Raw genomic sequence first — 13392 nt, forward strand, 5'->3', positions numbered from 1 at the left:
GGATCTCAGCAAAAGGTTCTTCCCCCAGAGGCTGGTTGGGCACTGCCCAGGCTCCTCAGGGCAGTGGGCACAGCCCCAAGGCTGCCAGAGCTCCAGGAGGGTTTGGCTGATCCTCTGGAGCACAGAGGGTGACTCTTGGGGATGGGCCTGTGCAAGGCCAGGGGTTAGACTGGATGATCCTTGTGTCCCTTCCAGCTCAGCACATTCTGTGATTCTGTGATTTATTTCCTAGTTCAGGCAAAGAGAGGCTTCAGTTCCTCTTGCTCACTTAAGGTCAGAGGCAGGAGCCCAGAGCTGACAGGTCCCTGCTTTACTCCACTTCCCAAGTGCCCCCGGGTCATGGAAGGTGTTGAGGTTACTGCCAAGTAAATTCCTTAAATGCCAAGTGATCGACAACCACCAACAACTGAAGTTTTTTCATGGGTTTATAGAAACAAGCACAGAAGGGAAAGCACAGAACTACAGGAAGTTTGCCCTGAACAGCCTTGATTCTGCTTCTCTATTCCTGTCTTCCTCCACTTGAGCCACACAGGAGTTCCCTGAGTGCCCCAGGAATATTTCACTTCCTTATGAATAGAAGCATTGGACAGAAACTACAGGAACCATAGGAAGAAGCAGCTGGATCACCAGGCAGCTCGGAATGGGCAGAAACTGCAGCAACAGCTCCCAGTTTGCTCTGTGCAGTGCAGAGAACACAACTCTATCTCTTGATTTCCAAACACCGGGGTGTTTTCTCTCCCTTTTGAACAGGTGAGCTCTTATTTACCAGGCTGTGTAGTGCAATTTTTTCTCCTAATTTGAGGGTTTAATATATTTATTGTTAATTTAATGAAATTCAGAGGTTTTTTTAGGAAACATGCTCATGACTGTATGTTTTTAATGGCACATCCTTTCCCCACTCTCAGACTGACCATTTTTCTAGACTTATTATTGATATTGGGGATGAGAAAAGCACGGAGGGTTTGGTTTTTTCCTACTTATTTCATTCTAGCAAGAACTGTCCAATTCAGGAGCTTTGTTTCTGTGCACTGCACCAGCAAATCTACAGCAACTGAAGAATCACAGCATTAAAGAGCAGACTGGGACAGTTCAAAAGGCCTCAGAAAGTCCTCAGAACACCTTCAAGGAATTCTCCCATCTTTAACAGTAACAATCCCTACACAAATGTCCCACTTACACAAATATATATATGAGTTTCAGAAGACCATCCTTAAAAGTGTGAGTTACACTAACACCGAACTCTTTCAGTGGTCTGTGCAAAAGTTTTCATGCTGCTTTTTGCCCATTTTCTTTACAGAACTAGGCCAGAATTGTGCAGAAAGCAAGAAAATATCACAGTGAGAGTTCCTCTAAATCCCATGGGCTTCTGCTGATTGCAGTATCACTCTCATTCCTTACAGGGAGAAGACATCAAATAACAAAGTGTACCATTCAGCTCACAGGTAAATATCAAGTTTGGTCATATCTTGCCTAGGCTGCATTTCATGCTTAGTTCTTTATCTTTGAAGGTTAATAAATTATGTAGCAAGGTTTATAAAAAGATATTTGAGAAGTACATTATGCCTTCCAGCAGATCCATTTCACAGCCAAGTTAAGAGCTCTGGATAATTTTGTTTCCTGAGTGCCAAGGAACACAAATTGCCATTTGCCATTGCTCAGTGATTCCATTAGTTCACATCTGTCTTCAACACCAAAACACGTGTTTCCCCACTAATGAATTTCAGACCAATAATCTCACATCCTGAAATGAATCCATGACAGTCTGTGGTGTAACTCCAGAGTGTTGTGGTGGGTACACAGCAAACAGAGCAAGACACATTTGCTGCCTGCAGGCAGAATATTGGGATTATCCTGATTTATCAGAAATACTTTTAAATGACCAAGCAAGCCCAACTCTGGAAATCTTAAACCAAGATGAGCAAAATTTTATATCCAAAGTTTGCCACTGATGCCCCTGTGGATTTATCATCATAGGCCTGGTTACTGTTCCCATCAAACAACTGGAGAGGGGAAAAATCCCACATGGTGAGCAAAGCTGGATTTGCAAAAGTCAGTCACTGCTCTAGAAGTACTAAGTTACATTTTAAATGACTGGAGTTTTAAGGCATTAACCCTCAGATCACTTCCTAAGGGATTGTGACCAGTACACTGAACATTCAGCAATACATGGAAATGTTTGGCAGTCGTGTGCTCTATATCAGCTATTTTATTAAAATCCATAGTCCCAGAAGAGTTCCAAAAATCTTTAAGTGCAAAAAGGATGGTGTTAACACCACGTTAATGCCTGTGCTGTGGCAGTGAGTTGCTGAGAGCAGTAGTGACACAGATCCATTGCTCCAACATGCACCCCCTCTGAAAGCCCCCCAACGTGCACCACTGTCTGTCCTGCAGACACCTACCCACATCAGAACACCTACCTCTATATCCTGGATTATCTTTGGGTATAAGGACCTGTAAAATGAGTTGGGGGGCCCATCTGTTGGTCTGTTTTTAAACAGGTACTGATCCCTAGAAAGAAACAGAAACACAGTTTTCATTATATCACCAAGAATCCAAACTTCAAAGGGATGCAAAGCCTGCCCAGAACAAACCATTACAACATATTCTCACAGGATACCTAGGAGAATTTTTAGTATTGCTGTTACAACCCCTGTGACTGTGCAATTTGACAAGCATTTAAAACGTCCAAGATTAAAAAGATAACAGGTATTTTCTTTATGGTTTTCCAATTAGGATTCACTGCTCCACAAGGTTTCCAGGCAGCAGGTGTCCCTTGCTCTGTACAACATGCCTTGCTTTGCTCAGGCACACCACTAGAGAGCACAGGGAAACAGGTTTCTGAAGCAGAACATCTCTTCAGATACTTGGAAAGGACAGAAAAAGTCCACTGCCACAAACAGTGGAATGGTTTCTCTTCGAGAGGCTTCTGCAGCCCAAGCAGCTATTTTACACTGTAAGCAAAAAAGTTGAATTGGAAATACTTCATTTGAGAAAAAGCCCTGCAAACGTGCTGTCACTAGTTTTTGTGAGCTGATGGAATTGTTAGTTCTCCCTGCAAAACAGAAATTCCAAATTTGCAGAAAGACTTAAGCAAGAAAGCAAGTGTGACAGACACGGGAGCACAAAAGGACAAGGCAGGGCAGGAAGGGGAGCTGACAGCTTTGACCACAGCTACCCCCCAGTCCCTGGAGCTCAGCAATACCCATTTAGTATAGATTTCCTTTTTGGCAAAGCTCATTATTAGAGCATTGCAAAGGAGAGTTTAGTTGTGAAGGTACTTACCAACCCCTCCTCTCCGACAGCCCCTTCCACAGCGGGTCCGTGCGTACCATCCTCTCGATGAGCTTCTTCCAGAGCATTCCCTCCGAGATGACCCTCTGCCACTCCTTACACACCAGCTCTGCTGCACAGAGGGATCTGGCATCGAGATAGGAAAGGATGTTCTCTGCTATGTGATCTAAGCCTTGCTCTGCAAAGGAATAAAGGCAACCAGTCAGTTGGTGCACAGAGAACAACTGAACGAGCTTTGCAAACACCCCAGAAATGCAGAGCTCTGGGGCACTGCAGGGACACCAGTCACCATGTCACACGGGCAAGCACCAGCTACAAACAACTGCAAACACACACCACAGCATCTCCAACGTTTGACACCTCCCCTGCTCTGCCTGTGGGACTGTCCCTCTGCCCTGCAGGGAGAATGAGCACAACAAGGCATCCAAAGGGCAGCAGGGCCAGGGAGGGGACTGTCCCCATCCACTCTGCTCTCCTGAGACCCCACCTGGAGCACTGGGCACAGTTCTGGTGCCCCCAACATAAGGAGCACATGGAACTGCTGGAGCAGAGGCCATGGTGTTGATGAGGGGACTGGAGCACCTCCTCTGTGGAGACAGGTTGGGAGAGCTGGGGCTGCTCAGCCTGGAGGGAAGAAGGTTGTGTGGAGACCTCCCAGCACCTGCCAGTGTCTAAAGGGCTACAGGAATGCTGGAGAGTGACTTTGCATGAGGAACTGTAGGGACGGGACAAGGGGAATGGCTTCACACTCACAGAGAGTAGGTTCAGATTGGGTATTAGAAAGAAATTCCTCCCTGTGAGGGTGGGGAGGCCCTGGCACAGGTTGCCCAGAGAAGCTGTGGCTGCTCCGCCCCTGGAAGTGTCCAAGGCCAGGTTGGACAGGGCTTGGAGCAACCTGGGCTAGTGGAAGGTGTCCCTGCCCATGGCAGGGGGTGGAACTGGATGACGTTTAAGGTCCCTTCCAACCCAAACCATTCTATGTGGTTCTGTGAACCCAAAATTCAGCAGAGTGCACAAGCAGCAGAATGCATTTTGCTACTTCTGGGCACAGAATCTGGGACACTTTGAGCACACAGTCTCCCAGCACACGGTCATCTTCCAGCACACACTTTACTAAGCAGCAGCAGTAACAAATTAAACTATTGATTCTTTGACCATTCCCTCACATGTAACACCAGGTAATTCGGCTCAAATGATACAGGGCACCACAGAAACAGACACAGAGCACTGAAAGTGTGAGCACAGATTCTGCAGACACTTTCTTGCACCAAATACAAGGACATCTTTTCTATTTAAGCCCTTTTAAGAATCTGCTGGTGCCAAATCCACTCCTTAATTTTCCTCAGGATTCAAGTGGCAGAGCATATGCCAAAGGCACCATGCCCTGCAGCCTGATGTAGGGAGGGGAAATAATGAGTTGGACAGTTATTTGTTAACTGCAAACGGTGCTCTAACATCCAAGGCTCTTATCCCAATTCAGGGATTACTGTTCCTAGATCCATACTTAGTGAAATTATTCCTGAACTACTTACACCAGAGGCTGGGGGGGTTGGGGCTTTGCCTCAGCAAGAGGGGAAAATAAAAATCAAAAGCAGTAATATTTTTAAACAACTTCAAGTTGAGCAACTCGGATTGTAACATTCCATAAAGGATTTATTGAGGAGCCAATGGATGCAACTGGTTCTAGTATGAGAACCAGTTAAGAACCCTCAGGATCAGCAGCAGTTGAGTAACTCTCAAATCATGAGGGGCAACAGTGCAGCTTCTGCATCCTAAATTCCAGTGCAAAATAGACTTAGGTTAGCTTCCCAAAGATTTCCCAATGTATTTACAACAGCCATACAAATGGATATTATCTTGGCATCTTTCCTGCAGCTGCTGCTCTCCCACTCTCAGGGCACAGAGGTGTGAGTTTGGGCACTGCCCATCAGAGTGAGCTCAGCAGGGAACCACAGGAGAACTCCCAGGTAACAGGACATGACTCCAAGCAAAAGCCTTTGACCAGTACTCATCCCAGGAACATCCACCTGGGAGCTCCAATGCTGTGATTCCACCTGCAGCATCAGGATGTTGGTCAACAACCAAGAGCTACCACAGAACCCCAGAACAGTTTGGGTTGGAAGGGATCTCAAAGCTCATCTCATTCCATGGGCAGGGACACCTTCCACTAGGCCAGGCTGCTCCAGGCCCCACTGTCTGGGGACTAGGGACACACCAACATTCTCTTCGAAGATCCCAGAAGCAGCCTGGTAACCCCTGTGATCCTTTCATACCACAGGAGGGTCACATTTAGGTATGAAATGCTCTCAGCACCCCAGCACATTCCAGACTGCCAGAAGGGGGGCCTGGCCTGTTGATCCAGGACTACATAAGGCAAAGTGCTACAAGAGATTATTTCACAGCTCTCAGTTAATACTTCTCCAGGAGCACTGGGCACTTCAACAGGAACTGGCACAAGAAATAAACACGACAATAAATAGGATTATTGCAGTGAGCTGCCAGCACAGACCAATGAGGACACCAACCAGGTGAACACTGCACGTGTTTGCCTCTGCCCAGACCTCTCCTGCTGCAGGTGCCTGGTTTAAAAACAGGACTGCAGTTGAGCAAAGGTCCATACACAGAAACCACTTCAATAATGTGCTTGCACTAAATTTAAACAGTAACCAAACTTTTCTTGTCCATGTTCTAACTATAGCGTCATGGGTCCCACAAAAAGTCACTCATAAGTCTGTTATTTATTTCCAAGGACCTGCAACTTTGCTTTCCCCAAAACTCCCCTGAATCTGAGATCTTGAATAACTCCATTTTCATGAGTAACATACACCAGTTGGCCAAGCATGAAAAGAATCTGTCAAAGCAGGAGATGACGACCTTTTTAATTTTCCACTTTATCTCATGACAGCCTACTTCAGGCTTCAAATAGTCCTGGAAAACGAAAGGAACTCCTGTTAATTTCTGAAGGAATTAAGAAAGTGTGTTCATACAGTCCTCCACTGCATGCTAAACTTGGCATGGCCTCTGTAAAAATGAACAGCAACAGAAAGGAGAAGCCAATACATGTAGTTTTATTCATTTATTCATTTCTTCTACATAATTTAGAGAACTAAAAAAAGGCTTTAAAGGATGGTGAAAGCTCCTACAATGTAAACTGGGTTTATACAAATTTTTCAACACCAGTCATAATAACAGATTCAAATAACTGAAATGTAACAATGTCCAAATAACTGGTGGGTCTCAAATCTCACCACTTCCAAAAAAGCAAATTCTCTCTTAACACCACCGTGTCTCAGAGCAGCTTTAAGCTGCCCCACCTCCTACATCAGCAGTCTGAGGAAAATACCAGGGCATTTTAAATCCACTGGAACAGTGGCCTGCCAGTCTGCCACATCCCAGTCTTGCTAGTCAAAACAGCTCCGAGATTCTAGATGCTGTTCACTTGGGATGTATTTATCTTACCGTGATGCCATGTGATCTGAAACAGTTCTCGAGGTTTTTGCAGAAAATATAATCATTGCAAGGTCCCTTTCAAGAGTCAGTCTAAAATTATGAAGCCTTAGGTACCAAGACAACAAATTAATTCATTATGAAAGTGGAGGACATGGATGGTTAAAATGAACAAACAGGTCTGCTGAGTAAAGCACTTCTGGTTGTGAAGGTTCCAGATGTGAACAGGGCACACACCACATTCTAACAGGAACTCATCTAACAGTTATTTTAGAATTTAGTACCAAAGAGTCGTGTTCAAAAACACAAGAACAACCTATCACAGAATCCCAGAGTGGGTCAGGCTGGAAGGGCCCACAGTGGCTCATCTGGTCCCACCTCCCTGCCCAGCAGGGCCATCCCACAGCACATGGCACAGGATTGTGTCCACACAGCTCTGCAAGATCTCCAGTCAGGAGACTCCACACCCTCTCTGCTCTCTCTCCAGGGCTGGGTCACTGCCCAGCAAAGAAGTTCTTCCTCCTGTCCAGCTACAACTTCCCGGGCATCAGTTCCTGCCCGTTCCTCTTGGGCCATTGCTGGGCCCCCCGAGCAGAGCCTGCTCCAGCCTCTGCCCCCTCCCTGCAGCCCCTGACACACCCTGGGGAGGGCCCCTCTCAGGCTCTGCTCTGGAGGCTGAACAGCCCCAGCTCCCTCAGCCTTTGCTGCTCCCAGAGCTGCTCCATCCCTTGGGCATCTCCGCAGCCTGCGCTGGCCCCGCTGCAGGAGCTCCCTGGCCCTGCTGTGCTGAGGAGCCCGAGCTGGGCCCAGCCCTGCAGATGTGCCTGCCCAGGGCTGGGCAGAGGGGCAGGATCCCCTCCCTGCCCTGCTCCAAGGCTCTTCCTGATGCCCCCAGGATCCCATTGGCCTCCTTGGCCCCCAGGACACACGGCTGGGCAGAGCAAGTGACTCTGTGGTCCATCTCTAACCCTGCACTCACAACAGAGCTCTCCCTGTTCAGGACATTGTGAAGGGGCAGGATTTTCTACACAAAGCACAGCAGTTCCCAGAGCAAACAGTGCAAAGGACACGGCAATTATCCCCTGTAACTGCAAACCCCGTGTGAGCAGAGCACTACACTGAGGTTCCTGTACAAAAGGTGTTTCAGGCTCCCATTTCACTGCAGCACTTTTCTTCCAACAGCCAATATAAACCATCTGACCTGAGCTCACCTCCCCCTCCCTCTGCAGAGGCTGTTAGTGCACTCACTGTCCTGCACGTGTACTAAAGGTGTATTATTTACCTCCCACAGGAACATTTAGTCAAGTCATTGGGTAATAAAGAGACTACGGTGCTAAGAACTGTCAGAATTGATCACTCAGTTCCATCAAGCTGCTACACTTCATGGGTACTAATTAAACAGAAAAAATAATGACAGCAAAACTTGGAACAAGTTCAAAGAAATCAGAGGTAAACACCAAAGAGTTACAGATAATTTCAGCAGACCCAGCAATTACTGAAAAGTGAGGAGAACACCATGATGCCAACAGGATTTCTGCAATATGGGGCAGAGTGACAAGTACATGGACTTTCAGCTTCCATCTCTCCTGGAGACCCCAGGATGCTGTCTGGTCCCTTCCCTGTGACAGGCATTTAGAACCAGCAGTGGTGTGGCAGGAGAGCACACACACATCAAACCAACCTTTTCAGATGTCCTGAACTCCACTTTGTTAGAAGAAAAACACAGCCCAGCTATGGCTGAGTTCCAGAACAGCCAGGAGCACACGACAGACAAATCTGCCAATGTCTGCACTCTTCAGGTGGCAAATTCTCTATTCCTGCATCCCTAAGATTGCAGGAGACTGAGCAAAGGAATGATGCAAAGTTCATCACATAAATGTCTGGAGAGCCAAAGGAACAGCTGTCCTTGGCACATGGGGGTCAAAACACTACTCACGTTTCGAAACAATTCTCAAGGTTTTTCCAGAAAATATAATTATTGCAAGGTCACTTTGAAGAGTCAGTTTAAAATCATGAATCCTCAGATATCATAATGGCAAACAAACTGACTGTGGAAGTGGAGGACACAGTGATCCCTAGTGAAGGTTGGACAGCAGGATCAGTGCTGAACAGGGACCCAGCTGCTGGATGCTGTTGTCATGCCCAAGGGTGAGAAGTGTAATTTTGCCCAATTAGCATAATTTATAAACCAACAATAACATGTGTACTGAACTCCTTAGGTGAGAGAAACTGAAAAGAGCACTGAGCAAGCCCTAACTCTGCCCTTCTTTCAGCCATGGACTGAGGAGGGGCTGTGGGAGGGACAGGGCAGCCACGCTGGCACAGCAATGTGGTGCTCACACCTCACTTACAGTTCTGAGCAACTTTTGAAATGCAGAGATCATGAACATGTCAGATGTGAAATCAACAATTCCTAAAGGAGAAAGTGATGGATAAATAGAAGATGCTCAAATGACATGGAGGCAGCTTCAGGGTGAGCTAATTGTGGCCTTCCAGTACCCAAAGGAGCCAACGGGAGGATGGAGAGAGACTATTGACAAGGACCTGGAGGGACAGGACAAGGGGGAATGGCTTCACTCTGCCAAAGGACAGGGTTAGATGGGATATTGGGAAAGAATTCTTCCCTGTGAGGGTGGGGAGGCCCTGGCACAGGTTGCCCAGAGAAGCTGTGGCTGCCCCTGGATCCCTGGGAGTGTCCAAGGCCAGGCTGGATGGGGCTTGGAGCAACCTGGGCTGGTGGAAGGTGTCCCTGCCCATGGCAGGGGGTGGGACTGGATGGTCTTTAGGGTCCCTTCCAACCCAACCATTCTGTGATTCCATGACATTCATGGATAAAAAAATATTGTAAGAGTTTATCTGTTACTGCCATCTCCTGGCAACAAACTAAACAATCCTCCTGCCCTGAAGGAGAGATGGATGAGAACTCCAAGGAGCTGTAAAGTTACCCACAACCAGCCCAAGGCCACACTGCAGAGCATCCTTTTAACCAAACATGTGCCTGGTTCTGTGGTTTTTTGCTGCTGTTGGGTTTGGGTTTTCCCCCCTACTCTCACACACTCCGATTATCTTTCAGAAGACACCGACCAGTTCAGTTTGAGAATCACACTTGACAAGCCTTTCAGAGTCAGCACTACTGCATCACTTGTGTTTCCAGAGCTGGCAAGTGGGTTTGAATCAAGCACAAACACTTCACAGGTTTCATATCAGCGTATTCTGGTATTAGAAATCCATGTTGTATTTGAAATCCTTCACGTGAGTAAGAATGTACACGTCATTTGAGCAGTGTCAGGAGAATTTGACTGAGTCACAATCTTAACACCATAAAAAAAGCCCTTGAAGTCAGTCCCAATGGCAGACAGGACACAGCAGGGCTTGCCTTCCATCCTGACACTTTTCAGCACAAGGCAAACACAGGATTGTTAAAGTCCATGGGTTTATGATTTCCTATTTAGAAATGAATGTGGTCTTCAGTCACTTATGTTCAACTTTAGTTTGCTTTCTTGTGAAACATATTTTTCACAAAGATTTTTCCATACTTCTCCAGATTAAATGCAGTTGCCCAGAATTGATTAAAAAAAATTATAGATGACAAAGCAGGAACATGTTACAGTTGTTCAGTCTTTCACACAACTGCATTGGAAAGGGTAATGACAATCCTCTGAAAAACATTGTGAAAATCTGGATCCAGAGACACCCTTCATGCTCAAAGTCTGGAAGTGCACCCAGAATGACCAAGGCACCACCAGCAATCCATCCCCAAGCTAAGCCTTCCTTGGAGGGGGCAGTGTTCCCATTTCTGGCTGTTGACAGGACAATTTGAAGCAGAAATGAATGCCATGTCCTCAGAGAGGGACAAACCTCGCTGTGTCACTGGAGAGCTGGCCCAGTGTCTTGAACCAAAGCCTCTCCTCCGCTCCAGAGAGCCCATGGGACCGGGCACTACAGTGTTTGGTGCCTTTCTGTGGCAGGTGCAGAACTTGGAAGGACCGGGCTAAGACTCGGGTCTTTCTCAAGATTCCATTTTAAAAAATCCTGTCACTATAACCTACATACCAAGAGTTTAGAGGACAGGACTAGAACACAGTTCCCAAGGAGAGCAAATAAACTAAAGTACAAGGAAAAAATCTTTCTTCTTAAGGTGCCTTCTGTTTCCCACAGGTTAGGAAAGTTCTACAGAAGATTTCAGCTTGACTGTTTGTCTACAGAAGGATGTTTTATGGAACTATAAGGCCAAGTGCTTGGAGAGCCAAACCCCAAGTGACAAGTGTGCAGCTAATTTTTATTCACTTAGAACCATGGAATATCCTCAGTTGGAAGGGACCCACAAGGATCACCGAAATCCAACTCCTGGTCCTGCACAGACACCCCAACAATCCCACCCTGTGCCTGAGGGTGTTGTCCAAACCCTCCTGGAGCTCTGGCAGCCTTGGGGCTGTGCCCACTGCCCTGGGGAGCCTGAGCAGTGCCCAACCAGCCTCTGGGGGAAGAACCTTCTCCTAATATCCAACCTGAGCCTGCCCTGACACAGCTCCAGCCATTCCCTGGGTGCTGTCCCTGGTCCCCCCAGAGCAGAGATGGAGCTGCCCCTCGGGAGGAGCTGCAGACCCCGGTGAGGTCTGACCTGAGTTTCCTCTTCTGCAGCTGAACACACCAAGTGTCCTCAACTGCTCCTCATGTGGCCCCTCCAGGCCCTTCATCATCCTCATGTCCATCCTTTGGACACTCTCCAAGAGTCTTAGACCTTTCTGATATTGTGTCCCCCCAAACTGCCCCAATATTGGGGTGAGGCCGCCCCAGGTCAGAGCAGCGCGGGACAATCCCCTCCCTGATGCCCCCAGGGCTGCCAGGGCATTGCTGACTCAACTCACTTCAACCCAAGGCTTTTTCAGCCTCTTCTTTCCAGCATAATCCTGGTACCAAAGTCTTGTTAATGTTTAACTGAGCTGAGCCAAGGTTTTCAATCAAAGCCCACTGCAAGCAGCTCCCACACCCCCACAACAGCTCTCACACACGTGCACGTCAGCCTGGGGCTGGGCACCTTCACCAGGGGCACCCTGCCCATCAGGAAGCCAGGATTTCACTGAGTTTTAAGGATCAACTGGGAATTATTAGGCAAAAGCCCTTCTTTATCAAGATGCCCAATTTTCACAATTCTGTATAACACTGGTCACAATTAAAAGCATATTTTTAACGAGCCAGAAAGTGCAGTGTTTTCTGATGTTAAAATCTGACAATCTCATCTTCTCTGAATACACAGAGCCTTCAAAGTCCCACACTGAGCACAAACACACAAATGCTTTGCTCTGCCATCAAGTCTATTCCTAAGACTTTCACTGCTTGCAGAAGTGCTCCTTTAAACTGCTACATTAAAAAAAAGATGTCAAGTAAAATATTTACCCAAATTAACAAAGTAGGAACAGGTCCAAAGCACAGATACTTAGGACAGGCCCACTCCAATTGTGTCAGACAACATGCAGGACTAAGTTTAAGACACATTAAGGCCTGAAATAGCTGCATATCCCTATTTCACATTACAACACAGCAAGTGCTTATTAGAAAGAGTTTCTGAAATAGGTACTAAAACCTATCCATTTTCTTAAGTAAAATGTATGTAGCATCCATGGATAGACAAAAGAAAACATGACACCCATCTCTTATGCCTCTCCAAGAGTTTTTGCAGTTTTATAGAAAATGGTGAAAAAGTTAGAGTTATTGTTGATTAGAGGGACCAGCTGAAGGGTTGGTTGAATTTCAATATTAAATTAAAACAATTAAAATTCACAGGGTTTTCAAAGGTCAATGTGTAAATATCACTTTGTATGAAAACAAAACTCAGACATGGGATGTCAACGCAATAAAACTGCCCAACTTTAGACACAAAACAGTCACTCAGATGAAGCAACTGCTCAGGCTTTTATTAGTTTAGAAACAAATTTCAAAGGAAACCTGGGAGGATTTGCTCGCCTGACACAGAGTACAGCTCTCACAGGTTCAGCATACAGAACAGGGATGGAAGGGACTCCCCTACCCAAGGGTGACAAGGCAGTGCTCAGGGATCACAGGTGTAATTCCTCTGAGGAAAAGGCACAGGTTGGATGAGACCATACAAGTAATATTAACATCCTAAAGATCCAAATAACCAAAATCACAGAGATGACTAAGTTCAACTGGACAAGGATCACCGAGTCCAACTCCTGGCCCTGCACAGGATGACCCCAATAATCCCACCAAGTGCCTGCAAGTGGTACTTCTCTGTGATCCTTTAATATGATTGCAGCCCAACATGGGATTGATTTCAATCCCCTCAGATTAAGTTCCTGGGTAAATTTAGACAGATGTTCTTAGCACACCACATCACCTTCAAGGAAGGCTGAACATGGAAACAATTCACAGTATTTACATTGTAAAAAAGCAATAGAAGTTGTAAAGATATATCTTAATTTATATAAACATGATATAAACAAGTGTCATCTTATGAAGCTTCCAAAAATTTCTTAGGCAGAAATATATAATATGAAAGAACTGTATATCAGCTCTGAGAGGTAAAAGCAAACAAAGTACAACTATAATTGAAGCTCATACTTGCACATCGTGGGTCTGGAGAGTCAGTTTTACAAGGAGCAGCTGAGGGAGCTGGGGGGGCTCAGCCTGGAG

General features: G+C 46.4%; 1 protein-coding gene across 4 annotated transcripts in view; it reads right to left on the reverse strand.

Moving 5' to 3' along the window:
* The window catches only part of FBXW11 (F-box and WD repeat domain containing 11), a 77333-nt gene that overhangs the window by 22316 nt on the left and 41625 nt on the right, over positions 1–13392 (reverse strand). For all 4 annotated transcript variants that reach the window (XM_017830416.1, XM_017830414.1, XM_017830415.1 and 1 more), the window contains 2 exons: positions 3283–3469; positions 2418–2508 (listed from right to left, as the gene is read on the reverse strand). In XM_017830416.1, coding sequence (XP_017685905.1) covers positions 2418–2508; positions 3283–3469 — 278 coding nt within the window. The remainder of the gene's footprint in view (positions 1–2417; positions 2509–3282; positions 3470–13392) is intronic.

This window comes from Lepidothrix coronata, unplaced genomic scaffold (assembly GCF_001604755.1).
Source record: "Lepidothrix coronata isolate B3197 unplaced genomic scaffold, Lepidothrix_coronata-1.0 Scaffold178, whole genome shotgun sequence".
Lineage (NCBI taxonomy): Eukaryota > Metazoa > Chordata > Aves > Passeriformes > Pipridae > Lepidothrix > Lepidothrix coronata.